Genomic DNA, 26760 nt, shown 5'->3' with positions numbered 1-26760 from the left:
CCCTCCATATGTTCACTCATCGCTCAGGAGGTAGAGCATGCAGCAATACTTCCCCCCCACACCTCAGTGTGATCACCATGTGGTCTGCACAGGGGTGAACATGTGAAGGATGTATTCATCCTATAAAAAAATAATTTGAGCCAAACAAACCTTCTCCAATTAAATGAGAACCGATTTATTTATTTACTTTAGCAACAGACTGAAATAGGCCAAGGTGATCCCCCCCCCCCTTTGAGATACAGCAAATTGACAGGTTTGTCACATATCAAGTCGGTTGTTCCACAGATAATTCAGGCAATCAAAGTCAATCATCCTGGTGGGGTCCAAGACTTTTATTCTTTTCTCCATGGAACAGCCAAAGTTAAGGTTGGTTTCAGTCTTAAGTGCCTGGAAAGGGAGTGATGCTTGGGACAATTATAACTATAATTGCAGTCTTTGATGAAACAGACATGTATTTTTGAAAAATGGAGGCGATGAGAAAGATGCAAGCTGCTTTGGGTCCCTATTGGGCAGAAAGGCAAGATATAAATGAAGTGAAATAAATAAGAATCAGTAGATGATTCTTACAGCTCTTGTTGCAGCATTAATGGTAAGTAACCAGCAACCTCCCAGCCCTGGCTCTTGGCCCAACATATTTGTGAGAATCTGTTCTATGAGATTGCAGGAGGAAGTCCTTTCATCTCTTGTTTGGCATCCAGGTAGTTTGGCTATCAGTCTTCACAGTGTGTATTTGTGTATGATACAGATTGATTAAAATCTTTTGAAAATGTTGAAGTAAAAGAGATGCAGTGGGAGGAAACCTTCAGGAGAGCCTTTTATATGAGTTAAATTTGAAATCTAGTGTCCGTTCCAAGATCAGGTATAATCTCCAGTGGTAAAAGTTTCTTTCAGCTATGTGCTGGAATAATCAATACCGGAGACCTTGTTCTGTGCAGACTTGTGGCTTTTCTGGGCAAAAAAGGGTTATAGTTGGAAATTTGTCCTCAGATGGCCCTGTGAATCCAGTGACATTGTAGTAGGACTTATTTAAATCAAACTTCAACAGGGGGACTGATCACAGTAAATGCTCAGAATGGTATATTTACTTACCCTACTTCCTTCAGAACAAATTTTTAGTGTTGTTCAAAGTACTTGTGTTTTAAGTGATGTTGTCTGTAAGCCAGCCTCGGGCTTTTCCTCTGTGAATCTCTCTCTTGCTGGATAATTATACACAATATCTTCATGGCAAAGCTAATAAAATAGTAAGAGAAGTTTGCCTTGGACAGAGGGAAACTTGGGTTCTAAAGAGCCCTTGCTGAAGCATGAATTACAAGAGAACTGTTCAGAACCAGGTCCAGTGGGACCACTGTCCTTTATTCAGTCCTCCTTTATCCATTTCATGTTGCTTAAAAATCTCTGGATGTTTATTTTCATACTGTTTGTTTTGCTGTTAATGTTTAATTTTTGATGACTTCTTGCCTCAGTTAACTGTTGCTTGCCAGCAACAAAGAGATGGATAGAGTCAGTGTTTATTAGCCTTTTTTTGGTGAACCCAAGAAGGCTAGACTGCAATTCTGTGTAGAATCCTGTGATTATTCACAAGGAAACCATGATAGTAAGAGGCCAGTTCAGTCTGTCGGTGACCTAGTGGTTTTATCCTTGAAGTCCAAGCAATGCCTGACTGGGCTTGTGCTTTTCCTGCTGGATGGTGGAAGCACTATGCAGAATTGTTCACTGTACTTTGATGTTGGGGTAGCAATTGTTGGGCCAGCCATTGCCCCTTCATACACCTAACCCTCCACATATTGGTTAGACAATGGTAGCACGCATGTGTAAATGGAAATCATGTGAGAGTTGGAGGGGGTAAGTGTAGTAATTTTGTATTTTAATATATTGTTATCTGCCCTGAGTCCGTTCGCGGGGAGGGCAGAATAGAAATTTGAAATAAATAAATAAACGCATTGCTCATGCCTATGTGTGGTCTAGTGGTAAAAAAGCAAACTCCAAGTGAGGAATTATTAAGAAAGGGACTGAAAATAAAACAGCCAATAGCCAATATTTTATGGTGTGAACTCATTGCAGTTTTGGTCACCACATCTCAAACAGGACATTGCAGAGCTGGAAAAAGTATAGAAGAGGGCAACAAGGATGTTTAAGGGGTTGAAGCATCTTTCCCAAGAGGGAACGATAGAAAGTCTGGGACTTTTCAGTCTAGAAAAAAGACAGCTAAATGGAGATATGATAGATGCTTATAAAATGGTGAAGAAGGTTGATAGAGGGAGCTTTTTCTCCTTCTCCCAAAATATTAGGATGCACCCAATGAACTTGCTAGGAAATAGGTTCAGGACAGAAAAAAGGAAATACTACTTTATTCACTGAGTAACTAAACTGTGAAATTCACTGCCGTTGAAGGTAGTGATGGCTATGAGCATAGATAGCATTAAAAAAGGGCTAGACCAATTCATTCAGGAAAGGTCCACCAATGGCCACTAGCCACGGTGACTGAAGAGAGCCTCCATATCCAGAGGCAGATATAGGCATATCCAGAGGTTCCACTATAGGTGGAACATCCTATAAAAATGCAGCAATTTACAGCAACAGTCAGTACACAGAATTATAGTCTACAGTCCCTATCCTTTTCCAAAATATCTCTCTCAACTATTTTGGTACAGTACGGCCCTTCTATCTGTGTTAAAAAAGCTCTCCTGAATAATTCAGTTTTGCATAGTTTTTTTTAATATAATTTTTTAATTTAAATTATGCTTAATAAACAGTTACAGATATAATAAAGATAGATATTGTACAATGATATCAAATAAGTCTTCTATTACAAATGTTAAAGATAGTTTTCATACAATATTATTAGTTTTCTTTCAAATGGTTGCTAACTATTGAAAAATAATTGAATAAATGAATAAATTTTTCTTAAGCATTATCTAAGGACCTGACATTATTATTGAAAAATCTTTATAAAATTATATGATATAAGGTTATGTTTCTTTATTGATAATACTCAGGATATTGGTAAAGATAGTATATAAAAATAGATTCTTTTCTAAGGTGATTAAATAAGGATTGTCATATTGCCAAATCTTCAGTAGGTTGGTTACCAAAAATGATATCTAAAAAAAGAAAAGAAAACAATGATTTTGTAACCATTATTCAAACACTTATTAACTTGCTTAACTAATCTTCCCTTCCCCCCTCCCTCTTTTAACTCTATTCCTTCTTAAAAGAAAAATATTGATTTGTAGCTCTTATTAGAACTCTTATTAACTAACTAAGAGCAGAACCACAAGTGACAAAAAGCACAGATTGAACACTTGTCTGCTTCCCTCAAGTTTTGATGGGAAATGTAGGCATCCTGGTCTCGCAGCTTTGCTCTCTGACTGCTGTCCAATGGACTTTTCAACTGTCACTTGTCCAACATTCCGCCAAGCTGCCTACATTTCCCATCAAAACTTGAGGGAAGCTGACAAGTGTCCAACCTGTGCCTTTTGTCACTTGTGGTTCTGCTCTAAGATAATCCCTTCCTTCATTCCCTCCTCCCTCTCTTAACCCTATTCCCCCTCTTTTTTCCATGATACTAATACCTAGATCGGTTGAATGATGTATATTTTACATACTGATAAATAAACAGTGATCTAAATTATACTGAACCATTCTCTGTAGCCTAAGAGATACACCCTATAGACTATTGGTATCTATGTATAACAAACTTAAAGAACTGTAAAAAAATAACTAGGAGCCCTACACGAGCTCAGCTCCCCCCCCCCCATACCTCTACTCCTATATAAATTTTGAAGATTATACGGTCATATCATTTTTACATGATATTATATTTTGCATTTAGCTTGCGTCGTTACGTCACATTTTGTTTACTTTCAGCTTGCTGGCTTTATCTCACTGGGATCTTGCTTCCCTTATGTGGTGATAGAAAATTGGATTTTATTCTTTTCTGTGAGGTACAATTGCAGTTCATAAGAGACTCAATGCCAAGTTTTTGCAAAAGTGATCTTCCAGATTCCTGGTCTGTAACTTGATAAGTAGAGTCTTGTATTTTAACTTGAAGTTCCGTATAGTTGGTCCATTTATATTTTATTTGAGCTTTCCTCAATGCTTCTGTTGTTGATTTAAGTTCTCTTCTTTTGTTTAAGACTGAGGGTGGCAAGTCTGTAAGTATTAGGATAGGTGTTCCTTTATAGGGGATTGAGCCTTTATTCCTTGCTATTTCCAAGATTTTTCTCCGTATTCTCCAGTCTGGAATTGTAGCTAAGATATCTCTAGGCTTCTTAGATTCTGGATTTTTTTGTACTCCCACTCGGTAAGCTTTGGGAATCAAAGGGGTTGCATCATTTTTGAGTTGTAGGTGTTGTGCCAGCCATGATGCCAGAAAAGAAGGCAGATCTACATTTAAAGTTGTTTGCTCTTCAAAATTTCTAAACTTAAGATTTGATTTTTTTTGCTGTGATCTCCATATTTACAATTCTTTCTTGGAGTTGTTTATTCTCTTGTTGTAACCCAGATAGTTCAGACTGTAACGACATGCTTAATGCCAGTGCTTGCCTAGCAATCTGTGCAGTTTTATCTAAAGCCGATTTTATTTCTGTTAGCTGATCTATCAGTGGCTGAAGCAAGGTTGACATTTTGTTCATTATTTTTTGTTCCATATGGGCCAGAAATTCAATAAGCATCGGATCGGCAAGGGTAGTTAGATTGCTCCTACCACTGCTGTTTTTGTCTGCCATTTTGATTGCAGCACACTTTTCCTCTGCTGCCTGCTGCGAGTTTGGGAAGAAGTCTTGCAGTCTTTTTGAGACATTTAACTTTGCTTTTTTCTTTCCTATGCCTTGTTTACCCATGTTCTTTTCTTTTTTAATTTTTAAGTCTGTTATGACGATATTCAATGAGAAATTGGGGCGGGGAGGGTCGGAGCTCTCTTCTCAAGCATCTGTCTCACTCGGAGCCAGCGGCACGCCCCCGTTTTGCATAGTTTGTGGACAGGTGAGGGGGAGCTTTCCTGACCTCTTCAGGTAGGCCATTCCACAAGATGGGTGCCACTACAGAGAATGCATGTATACAGGGAGTTGTTGATTTTGCCCATTTGTAGGGTGGCACCTGCAGAAGGTCTTATGCAGGTGAGCGAAGTTGCCATGGTTGAGCATAGGGGGAGAGGCAGTTCTGTAGATATGAGGGACTAAGGCCATTGTTGTACTATAGCAGACATTTGGAACTTTATTTTTGTGTGTGGACAAGACAGTTTAATTCAAATGATTGCTATAGTGCTACAATACTACAATATCATGCAGTGCGTGGGTAGCAGCTTCAGATGCATTCATTCCGATACTTCACATTCCCACCAGCAGAGGGAGTCTGCCGAAACTTTGTTGGTAGAACAATTAAATATGAAACACTTCGGTGAATGGTATAAAGTGCACCTGTTAGGATGTAAGAAGTCTAAAGTATAGTACATCTGTTATGGAATGATAATCTTCTGGAATGTAGGTGCCCTGTAAAATTAGGATAATGTTCCATCTGTTTTGATCTTAAAGTATCCGTTGTGTTAACCATTCTTGAATATTTTGCAAATGTCCATTTTGGCAATGAAAGAATAACTGCCTGCAGTCATTAAGCAACACTTGCTCCCCTCATAGCAAGATTACAGGTCTTAAAGTGTCTGTTGTTAAGAAGTAAGCCAGTAGAAGCTGTATTATTTTTTACTTAAGAAATGTATGGAAGTAAGCTTTTGATTTACAGCACGTGAAACAGCTTTTTACTAGCCCTGCCCGTAGAGCCCTCTGTGCAGTGACTGAAGAGGCAGAAAGGGAGAGCTGAGGCATAAGTGCACCGACCCCACTCCCTCCCCCACCATGAGGACTCATGAAGGGTGAACTCATGAGCAGAAGGCAGTGTTCATGTGCATACTCCCTCCCCGTGATGATCAGCGATCGGAAAGCAGCATCTCTGATCAGTGTGCAGGCGCTGGGCTCACACTGCCTCATGTGGAGGCAGCGGGTGGACCCAGCATACTCAAGCACACTCTCGGTCTCCATGCATCTAGTCACTGTGGGGAAGGCTCATGTGAACAGGGCTAATGAGTCAGACCATCAAGGTCAGTATTGTTTGCTTTGGTTGGCTGTAGCTCACTCCAGGGTTGTAGGCAGAGGTCTTTCACTAGAGATCCCAGGTCCTCCGGTGGGGTGGGGAATCCCCTGCTCCCATCTTCTGCCCTCCACCCCTGCCCCTACTCACCTGGCTGATGGGAGGGAAGGCGGGGGAACAGGTCTTCCAGGCGCGCTCCCTGGGAGTGATGTCACACTGCCCTGAGAGCACTCCCACGCTTCACAGCAGGCTGATTTGGACCACAAATGGGCTGAATCAGGCAAAAATTGACCCGCTGCAAAGCGTGCTTGCGGTCCTGGACCTGTGCGATGATATCACTTTCCAGGAGTGAGTGTCAGATTCCCCGTCTTCTGCCAGGAGGGTAAAGGGATCTGGCAACCCGATCCTTCACATCATTTTCAACCTGATCCTTTTAGCTGGATATGGCAGAGACTGAACCTGGAACCTTCTGCTTGCAAACCAAACACTCTGCCACTGAGCTGTGGCCCCCTCAAAAATTGCACACAGTACTAAGCACACAAATCTAGAAGGCAATTCAATTGAAACAAGTAGAAAGTGCTTTTGAGTGGTGCCATATGCCTCTTCTAGCTTCAGTCGGGCGGGAAGGGGGATGTGCAAGGCCAATATGGACTGCTGGGTTGACTTAGCCCATATATCTGATAGTCTACTCCTTGTACTTTGGGCATTTTCTTTAAAACACACAAATCAAAACCAAACAGTCTTAAAAAGTAAGAAATATGTCAAAAATGTGGACTGAAATAATGTTTGTGTGCTGTGCTGCAATGCAAGGAAAATAGATTTATTGGCAACAATATGCCCCCCAAAAGTTGTGGTGTAGAATGCATAACTACTACTGGCACCCTCAGAATTGTTTATTAAAGTTCTCTTGTTTTCTTCGGCAGATCTTGTTAAGTATCAACAGTAGTTTGCTTCCTTTTAAAAAACCTTTTATAGCTGAAGCCTTTGCAATCTGTGGTGGGCATCCCCAATATAGACATAGGGCCAGGAGAGGGCAGGGATTGGTCGATTGGTGGAGAGGCTGGGATTGCATGACGGGAATATCCATACAAACGGCACCCAAGCCCTTGCAGATACTGGACTGCTATGTTGCTGGCCACTCACAAATGAATATTATAATTTTGCTTCTTAAACCATTGTGGTCATGACTGCATGTTCATAATACAAGATTAGCGTTATAATGCAATTTTCTAGTGAAATAATAATAACATTTGATTTATGTACCACCCTTCAGGACAACTTAATATTCACTCAAGGCAGTTTACAAAATATGTCATTATGATCTCACAACAATCACCCTGTGGGGCAGGTGGGGCTGAGAGAGCTCCAGAGAGCTGTGACTGACCCAAGAGTCCTGTTGCTCTTAAACTATTAGGGTGACTGAAATGCTTCCATGAGTGTAACGCTGAAGGTTTTCACTGCTAATAAAAGGGTTTTGCCATGGAATCGCCATTAGCCAGCACAACAAACGGATAATGATGAGTACATATAGATTTTTTGTGCTATGACTCTGGAAATAATGAAAAAAGGGCTACGCATGTGGCAACAGTCGCAAGCAGAGTTCAGGGAATGAATAGTACTGTAAAGAAGGTGGGGCAAGAGCCACAGAAAAAAGTGAGTGGAGGCTTGTGGGAGGTCTCTTCTGAATCGCTTCATCCTGTTCATATGCGTGGCAACGTTACTGGAAAATGTGCTGGAAACCAGCAGCAAAAAAACCCCCTTGGAGCAAATGTGATCTCGGAAAATGCATGAAAAGCTGGAGAAAATGCAAAATGCACAACGATAATGTGCGCAAAGTTGGGAATAAGCCCAGCAGAGTTCCAAGGGTGAACCGCTTCTCTTACTGTGTGCGGAAATGGCCTTAATCTGGGCATCCCAGGAGAATGGCAGGCATACAGATATTTTAAATAAATGAAATAAAATAAAGGGTCTCTAGCTAGACATTAGAAAAGAGGAGGATACATTTCCAGTAGGGTTGGCAAGTCCACCTCCAGATTAGGAAAATCCTGGAGATTTGAGGGTGGGGTTTGGGGGAGGGGAGGAGCCTAAATTTAGGGTATAATGCCACAGATTCCACCCTCCAAAGCAACCAATTTTCCTAGGGGAACTGATCTCTGTGCCCTGGAGATTGGCTGTAATCCAAGGAGCTCTCCATCCACCACCTAAAGTTTAACAACCCTAGTTTCAGGCCATGTTCCTAGGCCCTATTGTCTAAAATGGCAGATATGAATAGCTTGTTTTGGCCAGTCTTAATTAAAGATATTATATGGCTTGTATCTTGATGGCCCAGATTTCCAGTTTTTTCAAAAAAGAAATGTCTAGTCCTCACCTGCACATTTTTATTGTTCTTCTGGATCTGGAATATTTTGCTTAATCACTTAGTGATAAATTAGCCTTGCCTTTCTTTTTATACTTTAGCCAATGAGGAGAAATTAAGGTTATGATTGGCATTTAATTTAATTATCCTGCTCTTTTTTCTTGCATATATATGTGAACTAGTAAAAAGCAGTGCATGCAGATGATCAAATATAAAGATACTACCTCTGATCTTTCCTCAGCATTTCTAGAAATTGCCAGGAACAGACTCAAACAAACTGGTAGATACTGTAACACAATAAGTTTGATGTACATAATTAGCAAACAATTTACATAATTATGTAATATATGCAAATTAGACTGCCTGGATTTGGAAAACTAGAATATAGCAAAGCTAGCGTTGTGCAGGCCGGTCTGTTCCTCTTTGGTATTCAGTGTCACTTTAGAAATGTAAAGCTTTCTGTTGTGGATGCTTGACTGGCTGAGTTCAAAGACCACCTTCTCCAATAGGAACTGGAACTACAATCATCTTGTGAAGCTTTGGACTGCGTCCTGTAGCTGCCGACTACAGAAGTTCAGTGTTCATATGAAAAAGGGCCTTCTCAGTGGTGGCATCAAGATTGTGAAAATCTTTCTCCTTTGAGGCATATTGTGCACAGTTCTTGCTACATTTTAAAAACCTGATGAAGACTGTTTTGTTAAGGAAGGTTTTTTATTAAAAAAAATTAGTGCAGTTAAACTCAAACTCTTGCTTCCTAGCCTTGCTACTATGAGGATTTTTTTCTTAGCTGTGCTTCATTGAGTTTTACTTTGGTCATGGTGGTGGTTGTAAATTGCTGGTTATTATCTTGCATGTATGTTTTAAGTTGATCTATGCATGGCTGTAGCCATTTTTCATAGGATACTACAGAAATGCTATGAATAATGGCTACTCTCGTGTATGGCTCTATTTTATATCTTTCTGTTGTGTTCTAACTTGCAAGAAAGAAATCCATAAGAAATATGATAGACAGTAACACTAGTTGAGGGTGTGCAAATTGAATAAATAGGTCACAACTGTCCACTTGTTGTAGTCTGTAGTTCTGGACTAGAAACCACATTGGGTTTATCCAATGTTTGTGCTAATAGAAATCCTCCCCAGGATTTCCTCAATCAGATTGGAATAACAGAACGATTGTGTGACAGATTGTTTGCTTCTTCTATTTAGTGCTAATCTGTTTTGAATTAGATATTAGAAGAGAATGGACAACCCAATTGACTGCTTCATATAATATTTGCTTGCGGGAGGGAGCCGGAGAGAGGAGATGGAATCAACAGAGCATGAGGTCTCTTGGATTTCCATCCTCAGATCACTCTATGAACACCATTTAGAGCAGCATCCAGATGTGCCATTTAGGGCAGCATCCAGATGTGATTGTTCCATAGGATCACTTTCATTTCTAATTATTATGGGGTATTTAAAAATAGCCAAACTCTGCAACTGAATCTTAAAAATAAGAGAAGTACTTGGAACCTCTTATTGAACTTTGCCCTCCATATAACCTCTTCTCCTTCCCTAATGAAATCTTAAATGGTTCTCATGATATACCAGGTGGAAAAGTAAATTTTCGTGATTGTAATGTGTAGATCAGCCTTACACCAGCTGCTTTCACACATGTTGGATAATGCGCTCTCGTTGCATTGCAGCAACAATTGCTATAGTGTGCCAAAAGTGCTTTATCCTACAGCATATGAAAGCAACCTTCTCTTTGCCACAGAGGCAGCACATTTACAGCAATGATCCATTGAAGACAGCACCTGTATGGATTTGAATTCCACTTCCTGTTCTGATAAAGTCACAATCTCTTAGGATGAGGATGGGGCCTCCTATCATATGGGGAATAACTAGCTGATCGTCACTGTGATCTTATTGCTTTCCTCCAACCCTTTCCACCAAAGGTACGTAGAGTCTCTGTGCTGACAGCTGGCATTGCAGGAATGCTGATGAATGTCCAGCAGTGTAGTCCTAAACATAATTACACCCTTCCATTGGTTTAGAAAGGTGCAACTTTGCTTTGGATGGCACTGCATAACCAAAGGCCTTGTGCAGATACACTGAAACTAAGCAGCTATATTAGACCTGTACAAGTCAGGGACCCACCAAACTAAATGCAGCCATGGACTGTACCCTTCTGGGAGGTTATTAAACCACAAGATTTGGGGGGTGGTAGCTGATAGGATGTATTCAGCTTAGCTAATCTAGCAGTTATGGAGGCCTAAATGGTACTTTGTGTTAAGAGCTTTGTCCCAACATTCAATAATGTCACTGTGAGTGATTTAGATTGACGGTGAAGGTCTCCTATTGTCTGGAAAGGGGAATGTTTGGATTAAAAACCCAATGGATAGCTGAGCAACTGCTTAATTGTTGTTTGCCAAGGAGGAACTCTAAAATAAGTTCATAGCCGTGCAGTTTGCTGGGTCAACCATTCTGCAACCGCAGGGATTTGTGTCTATGTGCTACTAAAGGCAATCTTTATCTAAAGTTAAGCAAGGAGTCCACTTCTGATAAACTTTGTGGAGATATGCCATGGCCTTTGTTCAAGCACTACTGACGCCTCTGGGAATGTTCTCATGACTAACATGATAAATGGGCGGTCTCCTCCTCACCCATCAAGGTATAAGACACTGTCTTATATTTGAGCCAGACCGATGATCCATCTTGCCCAGATTTCAACATGAACTGGCAGCATCTCATGATGCTATCTATGTAAGACTCAGTTCAATCATATGAATTGCAGTAGTTGGTTTTGTTTGTTTGTTTGTTTATTGAAAATACCTAACAACCTGCACTCATAATCAAGGTTCTTGAGGCTGCTTTATGCTTGCAGTGTGTAAAATGCCTTGGATCTCAGTGAGAAAGGTGGAATAAAAATAACACTGATAACCATCTCCAGATGGAATTTCAACAGCAGAAATCAGTTCCCCTGGAGAAAATGGCTGCTTTGGAGGGCACACTCTATGGCATTATACTCCGCTGAGGTCCCTCCCCAAACCCCACCCACTCTAGGCTCCACCCCCTACCCCAAATCTCCAGGAATTTCCCAACCTGGAGCTGGCAGCTCTACAATGACTTTTCCCCTTTCTTATGCACAAACTTCAGTTAAGTTTAGAACAGCAACGGCTGTTTGAGTCTGTGCCTCAGATCAGCCACTAACACAATATTAACAATCTGCTTTCTTGTCATGAAAATGTAGCAGACCATGTTCTTTACAGATTTTTTCTTTGTTGTTCCGCATTCATCAGGCTATAATGATGTTCTTGCTCTTAACCTGACAGGGCAGGAAAATTCATTTTTATGTCTACTGCTCTGGATTCTGTCTTAAAGATTGGAGCAGAGGAGACATATTTGTGAGTCTCAAATCTTTGGGTACTCTTAGATGTCACATTTTAAGCGGTTCCCAAAATAATGGTTTATTTTAGCCATATGTAAGCTCACTCAGCAGCCTAGCCAACTCTATGCACGTTTTTCAAACTCCATGATCTTTCCTTGGGCAAGTATTCTGGAAAAATATGGAAATATTATCCAGAAGATAGTATGTGAGTTTTGAATAGTTACAACATCAAGCAGTTTATCAACCAGCTAGTAAAGGTATCTTGAGAAGTCAGACAATACGTGGTCAAAATATGTTCCAGTTTTATCATCATACTATTGCAGGGTACCCTTTGATAAGTTACTATGGTCACAGTATTTTGCTTAATGAAAGACAGAAAGAACTTACATCATCATTTTACAGAAAGAAGACACAGAAATATTCTGTAGGCAAACAGATATTGAGGTGTGAAATCTGTGAGATGACATGATAAACTTGAGCTTTGTGAAGATACTGAGATGGATCCTGGCTAGTATTTCTATGAGTGCAAGGACTTCCACTTGCAACGTGCAATTTTTCTGCCTCTCCCCTCCTGTGAGAGCCCCAAATCTCCCCAAATTCAGGCACTTTGGGTGGGGGGCATTTGGATTCCTGCAAGTGAGTGAAGGTGGGATCATTGCCATCTGCTTGCAGAGAACCTGCACCCATGGAAAAGCTAGTTGGGATCCAAACCCATGGTTTGTAGAACATTTTCAGAGTATACTCAGTTCATTCAAACATTCAAGTCAGTGCTTTGGGCTTGGGGCCTTCATCTCACTGTTGATTTACAAAACATGTTTTTCTGTTAATAACTAGAATTGGATTAGTATTACTGCATATCATTTGCCTTTAATGTACCGGGCATTTTGAAGGGCTATTTTCGGCTGCTTAGTAACCACCTCTTCCATTGCTTAAAAATAACCTCCATTAACTTATTGTGGTCATAGCATCATGTAGTACTTAAAACCCATCAGGTAGTTGCCAGAGTATTCTGTTGACTGCACATTAATTTATGAACAGCTTCTGATTTTAAACGGTAAATAACCAAATGGGCTTTAAAAATAAGAACCGCAAAACCCATTGCCGTCAATTTAGTAGCAGTAGCTAGTCAACAAGAGCATAATTTTATGTTCCCTGAGAGATAAGTATGGTGATGGTGCAATGCCTAAAAATCTTGCTTCAACAGACTTGGCTCATGCCATGGTTTTATTTTGCTTGTGTGCTGCTAACATTTTGATTGCATTTCTAACACATTTTATGAGTTTGTCCTCACTATACTTTTGGCCCCTCTGATGACCTGGTGTATTTGCGTTGTAGTCAAAAAATAGAATTAGAACATTCCATCTATTGAACTCTGTTTCCCAGGCATTTCCTTGGTTTTTCCTCTAGACAGAGCGGAGGCATTCCTCTCTTGATCAAACTCACAGGGGACTAGCGTCTGAAATCCTAAGCACGCTTATTTGAAGTTAAGTTCAGTTAAAATCAGTGCCCAAACTTTCACGAAAATTTGTTGGGCTGTAACCGAACAGAACCTACCCCTATATTTTGAATACCGTAAAAAATGTAATCTTGACGGAGTTCTATCACTGTAAATGACAGCATCAAAGTTCAGAGTTTCAATAGGTTGCACATTCAGCACACAGTCACTCTACTACTTCTATCCTTACTGTACCTTTCCCCCCCTTGTGCTTCCTTCGTCCGTTATGGAGATGGCTCTCTGCCGCAGAGTGTACATTCCTTGGGCACTAAGCATAGGGTTACTACCCTCCCTGTGGAGCTTGGAGATCTTTTGGAATTTCAACTGATCTCCAGACAGCAGAGATCCGTTCCTCTGGAGAAAACGACTGCTTTGATGGATGAACTTTGTGGCATTATACCTCACCGAGGTCCCTCCCCTCCCCAAATTTCGCCCTCTCCTGGCTTCACCCTCAAATCTCCAGGAATTTCCCAGCCTAGTGTTGGCAACCTTAGGCACTTCTAATCATGCAAGACCAGTGTTTTTTTTTAATGAACTGAAAAGTGCTTAGAATGGGCCGTGCAGCTGAGGAAAGCTTTTGCAAAGGATGAAGGAATTACCGTGAAAGCGAGATATATTCTCCAAGCCTACAGGCCTGTACCTTCTGTACCTTTGTATTTCTAATGCTTATTTCGTGCAAAGGGTCACTACTTGAGTCCTTTCAATGTTGTACTTTGCCAAAGACTCTTCTCTTGCCATGCTGAGTACTGGTTTTAAGAGTGCGTAAGTAGAATGATCATTAACATTTCCCTCTTTTCTTTTAAAGAATGTTTAACACTATTTTAGCCTCACAATGGAGACATACAATGTAGTTCGTTCAGAAAACACATTATTGTACAGACAAAAGTCTATGGGGATTGGCTTTGTGGAACACAAGACTTTCATAAACCCAGGGATGTGATCCAGACTTTTAGAATAGCTTTGGTACAAACAAATCAACATTGGAACCTGGCAGAGTTTGCATTGGCTGTCTGACCAGTTTCACTTTCTGGAAAATGCCCAGGGGTAGAAGAGAAGTAGTTCACAGGCATTTGGGGGCCATGCAAATAAAACTGACTGCCTGCTCAGTGAAGTAATGTCAAAAGGTATCTGCTCTCCTGCTCAGATCTTTACTTCTAGTAATCTGGAGGTTTCTAGAAGCTTGAAGACCTCCAGAATATGTATGGACATTAACAAAAATTTGTGTCACATCCCTTGACACCCCCCCACCAACAAATTAGGGACAGTGTCTCAATAGAGAAACGTACCAGAAAATAAGGACATGGTGGACTTTATACTGTCCCATAGCCAGTTATTTTATGGTGAGTGGACATCAGTGAAGGGAAACTAAGGCTTCCAAGTCTTTATCATCTTAGACCCTGAGTCTCATTGGGTGGGGCATGAGGATATCATGGGGAGAGGTCTGGTGATGTCACACTGAATAGTCTGTACTTTTGTTGTTGTTGTAATGTATTCAGTTCATTATACCTGTTCAGTCCTTTAGACCTCATGCCAGATATTTTTTGAACGGGGAATTTAACAGTGATTATTCACTTGTGACTAAATGACATTCTGCACATGCTCAGAGGCATGCATTCTGTTAAACTGACAAGCAAGGTGGTTTGCAGTTAATCATTAAGACCAGATATCAGAATGAGTAAAATTGGGCATTCATTTTTCTGCTCCTTGCCACCATTCATGGCCTTGAAGCAGATTTTTTACTATAAACTGAAGAGGCAACTCCAGTTTTCTACCAATGTTCTCGTATCACTGTGGACATTAAAGAGGTTAAAAACTAAAAAAAATAAAGGAGGACTTAGGAAGAAAAAGTGATGGGACAAAACAGAATGAATTTGGTCAGGACGGAATTAACTGAGAGCCAAACTATAAGTGACAGTGGCCACGGGCCTATCCCATGGCTGCCAATGCTATTTTAGAAGCATTTGTAGTTCTGGAGCACGTACGCAGCACAGCAGCCCCAGGAGCTCGTTTCTTGCCCCATCACCTTTTCAGGTGCTGAAACAGCAGTGGGGGTATGTTGTTTTGGCACTTGAAAAGGAGCAAGGGAGAGGGGGAGAAGAGCCCCTGGGCTGCTGCACCACGTGCGTGCTCCAGATCGGGGCCTTAAAAAGAATTTATAATGCTTCAAAAATGGCATCACTGGACACAGAATGGACTTGCAGCCGCTGTAATTTGTAGTGACTCAAATGTAGCATCTCGCAACTGCCCCAGGCGATCGGGACAAAAATTACTTGGACGTTATTCTGCAACAAATAGAGCTAGAGACGTTTTTAAAGCATGAAAGTAGGGTATTCAGAGGTGGGACATGACATATTTAGGTAAGGTGACACTCCTAAATATTCACACAGAACGATGGGTACTTACTAGTGTATGCATTCTATGCACACCCCATCATGATGGAATGCAATGTCCTGGCCTGCATGCTAGCAGTATGTCTACTTAGGCCGCCAGTCAGCTGCCAGATGCAAATAGGCTGAGACTGTGGTGAGTGCATTTAATTGTGACAGGGTGTAAATGGAATGTTTAGATGGGTAAGCACTTTATCCCTCGCCAGCCGTTGGGCCTTGGTGATAAGCTTATCGACAGGGTGATTTTCTATACGCTCAGGGATTTGTTTACAGAAGTTGAGTACTTAGCTGCAGGGTCACAGTAATTAACTAAATTTAGGGCAGTAGGTGTCACTCTGTCCATCGTTTTCTGCAGCTGAAGTTGACCTATAGCCTTTGCTCTCTGTTATCACATGGGGTCTTTTTACAAGAGTTTTCCAGCCCTTTAAGAGAATCCTTTATTGTGCACGTGCACATGATATAAATTTTCTCCCACAGGAAAATATTTGCTTGCATGATTAAAATATGGTTAAAGCAAAGTGTATTTCTTCTGTATACACTGTCCACAAAGGAGGAAGGAAAAACTAGGATGAAATTAACTGCCATTGGTCCTTCTGGTGGTCTTTTAACACAGACATTTTAAAGTGGTAATGCCTAAATTCTTGCATGTTGGCTTCTTCACTCTACAGTACCTTCTCCCATTACACTTCTTCAGTGATGGTGGCAGAGTGAGAGCATGGGTTCTTCCAGGCTGCCAGCACAGCTTGAGAAGTCCCAGGCCACGTGGGAGGTGCCTACACTCCAGCTGCTTCCATCAGCAGTATAACTTCTCTGGAAATGGGTGTGATATAGGTATGGGAGAAGCTGAAGCATGAGCTCGTCCCACAAGGTTGTATTGTTCATGTAGTATCATCAGAGAGTCAGATATTGTAAGCCACTTCGGCCAGGATACTATCTATTTTATTATGATACAGCGCTAAGACTTTTCTTCCATGTCTTACCCTTCTATTTGCCACAAGAGCTTTCCTCATGACGTTGAGTTGCCAAGTACCTTTACTTTCCCAGCAGGAGGGGGGGACCTGACAAACCTCCTTGGGCACATGCTTTGTGCACACCAACGCCTGGCAGGCATAATGACATAACTTCTGGAAGTGATGTTCTCATGGCTGTTGGGAATGAACCCACTGCACCCTGGCCCAGGAGGTTTTTTGCCTCCTGAGCCTGTTCCCCAGGCCTTTTCCCACTGTTGGCCAGGTGAGTGGTGGCAAGGGGCAGAGGCTGGGAGTGGGGGATCCCCTGCCCCCACCAGGAGACCTGGCAGCCCTACTTATAGCAGGTCTTCTCACCATAGGATCCCCCCTTTAGCATATTCAACCTTAGGGCCAAGCTACAAGTGACGAATGGCACTTGAAGGGCAAGTGGATCAAGTGGAGCGCAAGTGGAGGGCAAGTGAACAGGGAGAAATACACTTGCCGTTCAAGTGGCATTCGTCACTTGTAGCTTGGCCCTGAGTCTTTTCTCCTCTCCCACAAGAGGCTGGCTTAGTTAACCACCCAACTCATCCAGTTCGGTGTAGTGTTGCATTAATATAGATTAAAGCACATTGTATTAAGCAATACAAAGCAATACACTTGTATTTTATGTAAACTTCTAAACTTTGCATGAACTGTCTTGAGTTTTTTTCAGAATGTTAGGTAACTAAAACAGTTGTTGCTTTAATCTTTGACAGCCAACTAAAAATAGTGGACTCTATCTAGATTAATGATATCCAATCGCAGAATGGATCAATGGTGATCTACCAACTTAACTCTTTCTGTCATTTCTCAAAGATTTATAGTTTTGTTTTGCAAGTTGGATATAACATCACTTTTTGGCTAATTAGAAGATTATACAATAGAAATTGTTAATATTTAATTAAGCATCAAACCAGTCGTAGTTTATCTGTGCTATCACATGAAAAAGATCATAGATATTTGCATAAGATAATCTGTAAAACATGCAAATTCAGATAGTATGTTAGAGTTCTGATTGGAAGAAATCTCATGAGAATCTAGGTAAAAATTTTACCAGTGCTATGGGAATCTTAATGCATTTCACAGAAACTTTGATGGTTTTAAACTTAGAGTTAATTAGGAAATGTTAGCAAACCTAATTCTTATTGCTTTTCTGTTCTATTTTTGTAGGATTTATATTGATAATTATATATATATTGATATCTTGCTTCTTTAAGAAACTAGAGTATAATTCCAATACTAAAGGAAATGAATAAACTCTAGAAATATCTCTGTGTACTTTGATGAGAAAAAGGCAAAGCAAGAAGGACCCTATAAATAATGTACTGATAAGCAGAATGTGTTCAAAGAACAGTCCTGTTTGTCAGGCCTTACTAATTTCTGAAAGCTATCCAAGAGTAAAAGATAAATCTTTCTTTTGAGATGGTGGGATCTTTGGTAAGACACAGATAAGAATCTGTTACAGTAGTGGTTAAGCGCCAGTTTGGTGTAGTGGTTAAGAGTCTACAGGAAACAGGAAAGCGTCCCAGGAGCCAAACCAATCACCAGCAAAACATATATCTCAATCTATCCATATAATTAAAGTGCTCAAAGTGAACAATGGCAGGAACCGCCCAAATATCATACAGTCAATCTATAAATACCATAAATATGTCAATAAATAATGCAACAATATAAATACATGCAAAAAACAGCAATACAGTATTTCTCCATGGTATAAATCCTTTCAGTCACTGCTATGAAAACAGACATTGGATTGGGTCCAGCCAGCTTTGCTGTCAGTGAAAAAGGGAGGAAAGAATGCCCTTTAACTGGCAAAAAGGTTATGCGAGGGGATCGTGGCAAATGCCTGGACAAAAGCCATGTGTGACAGGGGCTGTCATGAGGGGAATTGGACTAGATGAAGAGAAAAGCTGGCAGGATCCAACCCACTGAATCTTTTCTGGACATGATAGATTGCACACTGATTTTGTTTTCCTTGTTTTCAAGGTCAAGGCTCTCCAAGCAAACCCAAGCTGACACCAGTGGAGTTGACAGTGATTATAATCATACCAGTATGTGTCTTGTCTGTAGTGGTCCTGCTGACACTGTATACATGTCAGGGCCACCACTGCAGATTCAGGAAGAAAAAGAAGCTAAACATTGAAGAACCGCTGTCAGAATGCAGTCTTGTGAACCCTGGGAAAACTCTCAAAGATCTTATTTTTGATATGACAACATCAGGTTCTGGATCTGGTATGTGGACACATGCTGCAGAATCAGTTGGAACTTCCATTATCTTTTGCTATAATGTGTATATAACAGAAGAGGATTGCAGTGTTGCAATGGTATATTTATTTTATTTAGATATTCCTTCCATGGTTTCCCCACCAATAGGGACTCAAAGAGTTACATACATGTTTTTCCTCCCTTTGTTTACTCTGTGAGGCAGGTTAGGGTTAGAGATTGACTGAGCCAATGTCATCCAACAAGCTTGCATGGTAGAGTGGGGATTTGAACCTGGATCTTCCAGATCCTAACCTAGCATTCTAACCACTACACCTCTCTGGAAAGTGGATGCGAGGCAAGAAGATGTTATGCTCAACAACTAGGATTTGTAGACTGAACTAACAATAGTTAGTTGCGCATGCCACATATTTTTATTAATAAAAATGCATCCCTGTGAGTCTTTCATAGAAAAGACATGGGAATTTTCACAACTATCTCTAAAAGAAGTAATAGTAGGTTAGATCCCAAAGTGCCCTTCTGCTTGTGGAAAGGGGCAACTGGATCCAACCCAAACAAAGCGGTCGAAAGCCAGGTAATAGGCTGCAGCTGTTTAGCATTACTACTGGCTGGAAAAAGACAACCCTCCATGATAAGAAATTATGAAAATGACCTACATTTCAATCCTCTAACCATTTTGTTTCAAATCCACCAAAGTCTATGAGCATTTTAGAAACTCTAATCTTCCCACATATACTGCATACATCCCTTTGGAGACGCTGATTTGGCCAGGAGACTGTATACTCTCTGGTATTTTAATATCTGACCAAAAGCCAAATGTGGAAGACGATCATGACTGAAAAGGCTATAAAGATGCAACAAAAATAGCAATTAATCTGTCTTCGATAGACTATTCTTTTATATTTGTGACCGACAAAAAGTTTCTTGCTTCAAAGGTCAGACTCATGTTGTCAATCCTTGGGCACTTCTGAGCCAGAAACTTTAAAACTGGTTTTGAAATAAGTGTAGATTAATATAAATCTTCTTGCCTCACACCGTGAAAATGGGAGAGGAAATCTAATTTCTTCTAAGACGACTGCCTTCAAATCCTGAATGTCCTTAGACAGGATCAATCTGTAAACTGTTGTCCTTAAAAGAAAAGACATCCCTGAGGTTATTAATGTCTCTATCAGTTGAGATCAGTGTTGGCCAGTGTCTGCATTCACCAGGACTACCTTATTATCTAGGAGTTGTATGGCTATAGCATTCTCTGCTCCTCCCCCCAATTATATTAATTAAGTTGAATCTTCATTATATTAATGAAGTTGGATCTGAGACAAACCCTTCCTAGATACTGGGCAGGCGTTATAGTTATGAGCTACATATAACCCTGTTCCTGGCACTGAAGGGGAGACTCCTCTCTACCCACTTCCTTGGCCCTCTATAATTCCCAGATCTTGTGAGTCTAAGTAGGAGTTAGTGCTGGTTTTTCCCACTTTAGTCTGAGGACTAAATGTGTTTCACAAACATTATTTCCTCTCACAGAGGATTCTCTGGCTGTCCCTCTCTGGTCTAAAGCCAGGCTCCAACTCTCTTTCACTCTTTTGTTTACTCTCCAACTCCAACTGACTGCCTTCCCAACATTCCATCCCCAACTGCCATTTCAGGCTAGCCACATGGAGAGGGGGGGCATGTCAATCATTCTCTTACTGTCTGGAAATCTCAGCATCTGAAGCTGAGTCCATCACAGAAGTATTAAAATATGATAGCGAAATCTATATCCATCTGTCATTCCATAGAAGATGAGATTAAATTGCTTTCAAGGCTACATCTAGTCTACAAGCTACTAGCTGATCATTGGTGTAACTATGCCATTGCAAAAGGAATGGAGATGTGATATTTTTGAAGGCTCCTTCACATGTGTAGCTGTGTTTGTCTGCAGTAGAACAAGATTCGGGTCCAGTAGCACCTTAAAGTCTAATTAGATTTCCAGGGTATGAGCTTTTGAGAGTCAAAGATCCCTTCTTCAGATATTTCAAGTACAGGTAAATGAAGAAGGGAGCTTTGAATCTCGAAAGCTTATACCCTGGAAATCAAATTGGTCTTTTAGGTGTCACTGGGCCTGAACCTTGCTATTTGAAGGGTATGCATGTGTGTTATGCTATACATGCATGTGATAAAGGTAGCCTCTAATGAATTCAATTCCAGAACTGTAATATGAATTGTGTAAATCAAGATTTACCACTGCAATGTGTGTTGAGTAAGTTAGCAGTATCTGAAAAAGGCATGGAAGCAAGTATTCTACATATCCCCAAGTTCTGACACATTGGAAACTCTTACTTGTAATATAATCTTATAATAATGCTCTATTTTTTGTCATAAATTCTGTTAAAGTTTTTATGCAGCATAAAAAATAAAGGGGAAAAAGGGGGGAAAGAATACAGTTATAAAGAAATAGAAAGGAGTAACCTCCAATTTTCTCTGTGGCAGATATATTTACATTACATGCTGCATACTAACTTTAAGATTACCATAAACAAAATACATCTCTTTCCCCTGTACTTTTCTTTTTTACCTCTTAATCTTCAAAAGCACAAATCCTCAGTTCATTTCCCCCCCATTTTGCACAACAAGTCTATAAGGGGGTTCCTGATAGCCATGAACTTGAATAATGTCCCCTAATCAAAGAAGTAAGTTTGGCCATTTCTGCAAGCTCTGTCATCTTCACCAACTGTTCCTCTTTTGTAGGTAATGTCGAAGGTTTACATTTTTGAGCATATTACAGTCTTTCTGCTATTGTGTGTGTGTTATGTGCTGTCAAGTTGCCTCCGACCTATGGCTAACCTATGAATGAAAGACCTCCAAAACGTCATATCATTAACAGACTTGCTCATATCTTGCAAACTGGAAGACGTGGCTTCTTTTATTGAGTCACGCCATCTCGTTTAAGGTCTTCCTCTTTTCCTACTGCCTTCCCCTTTTCCTAGCATTACTGATTTTTCCAGAGAATCTTGTCTTCTCATAATGTGACCAAAGTACAATAGCCTCAGTTTTGTCATTTTAGCTTCTAGGGAGAATTCAGGCTTGCTTTGATCTAGTACCCAATTATTTGTCTTTTTGGCTGTCCATGGTATTTGCAGAACTCTCCTTCAGCACCACATTTCAAGTGTTGCCATTGTCATATACAGAAACAAAGTTCCACGAGTAACTTCTGTTTGTCCATTAGTCCTAGTAAAAAAGCCTTAGGTTTCATTTGTATATTAATCTTTAAAATCTTCTGAATGAATGTATTTGTATCCAAAACTTTTTGGTTTTGTTACATGTTACACATCCACCATAAATGATAACATTTCCCCTCATGTCGTTCACATTTCCAACATCTATTCGAAACATTTTTATACATTTTAACTAATTTATGTGGTGACATATACCAATGATACATCATTTTATAACAATTCTCTTTCAGACTACATTCCTCAAAGCTGAATGTAGTTCTAAGATAACCGTTGTAGGTGTAAATATTATATGCAATGGAATCCACACATGTGGTACCTACAAGTACTTGCAGGAGGGCATCTCATTTTCCCTTCCCCCACTGTTTCCTGTTCCTTTCCCTGGCAGCCCTGAGAGCCTCTCCCTTTTTCCAACTTCCACTTCTCCTTCCCACCCACCAGCCAACCTACCATTATCTGACCCCCTGAGTTCAGTTTGCCCTCCTTTCCTCCCCCTGGAAAAAGCCTCTCCCTGGAAAAAGCCTGGCTCAGTTGTTCCATGCCAGTCACTGAGCTGGGCTGTGTGGTGTCAGCCAGGCAGTTGTATGGTGGGGAATCTAGAAAGATGTGTAGGGGGCACATCACTTTGCCCCATATCCCCCTCCCCACACTATTTTCTCTTTCTTCCTAGCAGTCTTCGTATCCTCACCTTTGCTTTTCTCTTTTCTCCTTTTCACCAACACACCTACCAACATAACTTTTTATCTGCCTCCATCCTCAGCTATATTTATTATTTATTTACTTCATATATAACTAGGATTGCCATCCTCCAAGTGGGACCCGGAATTACAACATCTCCAGACTACAGCGGTCAGTTTCCCTGGAAAAACATGGCTGCTTTGGAGACTGGGGTGTATAGCATTATACCCTACTGAGATCCCTCCAATTTCAAACCCCCAGGATCCACCCCCAGGCCTCCAAAGATTTCCCAACATAGAGTTGGCAACCCTTCCTTTATCCCCAATAGAAATCAAAGCAGTGTACATCATTCTGTGATCTCCCATTTTAGCCTCACAAAACCCCAGTGAGGTAAGTTAGGCTGAGAGTGTGACTGGCTCATGGTCACTCAGTGAGCTTTCACGTCAGAGTGAGGATTTGTACCTGGGCCCCCCAAAACCTAGTCTGAAATTCTAAACACTACACCACACTTTTTTGAGGTGGCTGCTGTTGAACAGGATGGGCTAAGTCACGAGTGTCATATGGTTGCAAGTGATGCAAGTTGTGGTGGTTGCTGGTGTGCTTGGCCTCTGTGAATTCTCTCTCAAATGCCAAAACAGCCCTAGAAAAGGCCCTGCCACTCACCCTGCCTTTTACTGACAGAAACTGAGGCTTGAAGGCTGGAAATACTGTAGTGGTTGCCTAGCAACAGCCAGTAAGGACATTGTATCTTAAAGCCACATGTGCTGCTTCTATCATGTTGGGTTTTTTAAAACTCCCAATGTATTTTTTTTTTAAGATTTCAGATTTTTCTGTAAATCTTGGGCTTTTGTCAAGTTTGTTAAAAGATCTGTTTTGTCTACCCATAGCCCCAGTCTCCAGATTTAAGTATTCCAGATGGGATCACCTTGAGAAATAAATATGTTGATATAAATGATTAGCGCATTTGCAAGTTTTTTTCAATAGACTATAGATTGTGGCAGAGACATGCTGTTATATGTTGTAGAAAGCCACTATGTTGCAGTGTTTAGCCCTTTTCACTAGGATCTGAGAGACCTGGGTTTCAAATCCTGCTTTGCCATGGAAGCATAGCGGGTAGTCTTGGCCCAATCACACTCTCTGAGGCTAACCTACCTCACAGGGAGGTTGTTATGAAGCGGGGAGGAGGGGGAAACAATGATGCATGGTGCTTTGGATCCCCCATTGGGAGAAAAGCAGAATATAAATAAATACAACAAATATGATAATTGTTGGGATTATTTTTCCAAAAATCTGTGAAGATTGAATTTTACAGATGCCTGCATTTCTTTCCACTAGGTTTACCTCTTCTCGTCCAAAGAACTATTGCAAGGACTATCGTTCTTCAGGAAATAGTGGGAAAAGGTCGATTTGGTGAAGTCTGGCGTGGAAAATGGTGTGGAGAAGATGTAGCTGTCAAGATCTTTTCCTCGAGGGATGAAAGGTCTTGGTTTCGTGAGGCAGAAATCTATCAGACAATTATGCTGAGGCATGAAAATATCCTGGGTTTTATTGCTGCTGATAACAAGGGTAAAGCACTTCCAAACAGTTTCACAATGTTTGCCCTGTACTGGGATTAGCCCAGTGGGATTATTTTTTTTAAGGGAATAGGTTAATGGGAAAAGGCAGAGACATAAAATGACTTGTGGAAAAGATTAGTAAAGGCTGATTTTCTAATTATTAGAAATAAGTGAAGAAAAAACAGTTGCCGTATGAGAGATAGGTACAGGCTCCTACCAAGGCTTGGCTTGTGCAGCTCCTCATTATAGTGTGAGCGTTTTAAATGGATGGCAACTGTGTGGACACACCCAATTTCTAACCACCATTTAATTAGAAATTGGGTGCATCCACACAATTCCCATATTAGGTTTTCAGTGAGGGAAGCGAGTCTGCATTTGAGAGAAAGTGTTCAGCAAGCTGCAGAGGCCAGTGAGTGTTTTAGAAATCTAAATTTTAAGAGCTTATGTACATCTCATTGGCCTTTATCTAACCACAATGACCACCACCAACAACAACATTTGATTTATATACCACGCTTCAGGACAACTTAATGCCCATTTAGAGCGGTTTACAAAGTATGTTATTATTATCCCCACAACAAACACCCTGTGAGGTGGGTGGAGCTGAGAGAGCTCTGAGAAGCTGTGACTGACTCAAGGTCACCCTTCAAGTGGAGGAGTGGGGAATCAAACCCGCCTCTCCAGATCAGAGTCCTGCACTCTCAACCACTACACCAAACTGGGTCTCTGAAGAAAATTTAAGGGCAGCAGTTTCCCCCCTTCCCTCTGCAGATCATCACAATACTGTCCCTGAAGACCTGTTGACTTCAAGGAATGAACTTTCGGGGGGCTCAGTGGGTTACAGCAGAAGGTTTGGGGGTGGGGGATGGAATCAGCAGAAATTGCTGTCCCTACTTAAGAAAACTGAAGGGCGCATAAGTTTTCTTAACTGCATGGTTAGATACAGGGCATTAGCTGCAGCAGTGATTCTATTCATCACAACAGTCAGTAGCTGCAATAAACCACACAGGGAAACACTCATAAGCTGGCTGATGTCAGTGGAGTTAAGCATTCCTGACTCTTCTAGGTATTGTGCTGGCTGGACACACAGATATTCATGCATTACAGAGGCAGCACCCTCTTTCCACTAAAGGAGCCACCCTTTGTAAACTTGCAACAGTATGTTCTTATTATCTCATTTGTGTTTTTTCCCTTCAAACTCAGACTCTTAAGAGTTCATCTCAAATTTTACTATCTGATCGGACTTTAATCCCCCTTAACTCTCCATAGGCCTTGTCTTACATTACCCCACCAATCCATTCCTAGCAGTCTTTGTGGCCACTGAACACCCGCCCCCCCTTTTTTTTTTACTGGTGCTGATGTGATCGCTTGAGATGTACTCTTGTATTGCAGCTAGATATCTCTGTGGTTTTCTGTCAGAAAATAGCACCCATTATGTTGAAACCACCTCAGGAGGTATGAAGGGCTGCATTCAGACATCATGAACAAACTGGTTTGTTTGACAAGAAAAAACAGAGAAGGTCTCAAACCTGGCCTTTACAGATCCCTACCTGCAAAGAAATGACAGTTTTTCTAATGAGAGGGAGAGATGGAGAGTAGGATGAAGAAATAGAGGAAGAATCTTGACAAATAACTGCTTGTTTAAGTTTCATTTCATTTGGAGATAAATGCTAAAGGCTTGAGTTCCAAAATATGCTAACAGAGAAGGTAAAATTTATAGAAAGATTTGAATAGCCTGAAAGAGATAGCATAACTTGCTTATTATTTTACAAAGTTTATATCCTGCCTTTTTGCCTTCACAAAGTCCACTAAGGTGGCTAACAAATTAAAACATACATTTAAAAAACCACATTTTAAAACCATGAAAAATAGGCCAAAAAACCCCACATCGCTAAAACAGTTAAAACCAAGCGCTCAGCCTGGTGGTAGCTCCAGGCTCAGGCATTAGCGAGGGTGAATGGGCAGGGTTATGTACTTGCAGTAGTTATCCTGCAGTAAGGATCAGACTAGAAGATATGAGATCCATGGGCACCTTGAATGCTGATGCGATTTTAATGCGGAACTCACCATTTAAAAATGCCTTGGGTGCCTGATTTAGCCCATGGCACCACAGGACGAAATGATCTTGTTACCTTCCTGTGCCATGGTTGTTTCAGCACTTGAAAAGGTGCAGGGATGGAACAAGATCACCTGGTCCCTTTCTGGGAGTTCAGCTGTAAAATGGCATTGGCATCCACAGGTCGAACCCATAAATGCCGTAACATCTAGTTTGGCTCGAAGTTCTCCGTTCCATTGGTTTATATAATGGTAGCAAGGGGAGATCAGTATATTGGGGGTGGAGGAGTTCCATGCTGCTGTTGAAAAGTTTACTGTGCATTCCAAACAGTTATACCTTTCTAAACCCATT

The 26760-nt window shown here is 40.9% G+C and overlaps 1 protein-coding gene across 1 annotated transcript in view; it reads left to right on the top strand.

The window, feature by feature from the left end:
- ACVR1C (activin A receptor type 1C) overlaps window positions 1-26760 on the top strand; it is a 57190-nt gene that overhangs the window by 16462 nt on the left and 13968 nt on the right. Inside the window, exons 3-4 of the mRNA XM_054971026.1 lie at window positions 18671-18916; window positions 24133-24363. Of these exons, the coding sequence (XP_054827001.1) occupies window positions 18671-18916; window positions 24133-24363 (477 nt within the window). The remainder of the gene's footprint in view (window positions 1-18670; window positions 18917-24132; window positions 24364-26760) is intronic.

Source organism: Eublepharis macularius, chromosome 2 (genome assembly GCF_028583425.1).
Source record: "Eublepharis macularius isolate TG4126 chromosome 2, MPM_Emac_v1.0, whole genome shotgun sequence".
In the NCBI taxonomy this organism is placed as follows: domain Eukaryota; kingdom Metazoa; phylum Chordata; class Lepidosauria; order Squamata; family Eublepharidae; genus Eublepharis; species Eublepharis macularius.
The sequence above is the reverse complement of the archived record's forward strand: the minus strand, read 5'-3'. Positions and strand labels throughout refer to the sequence as shown.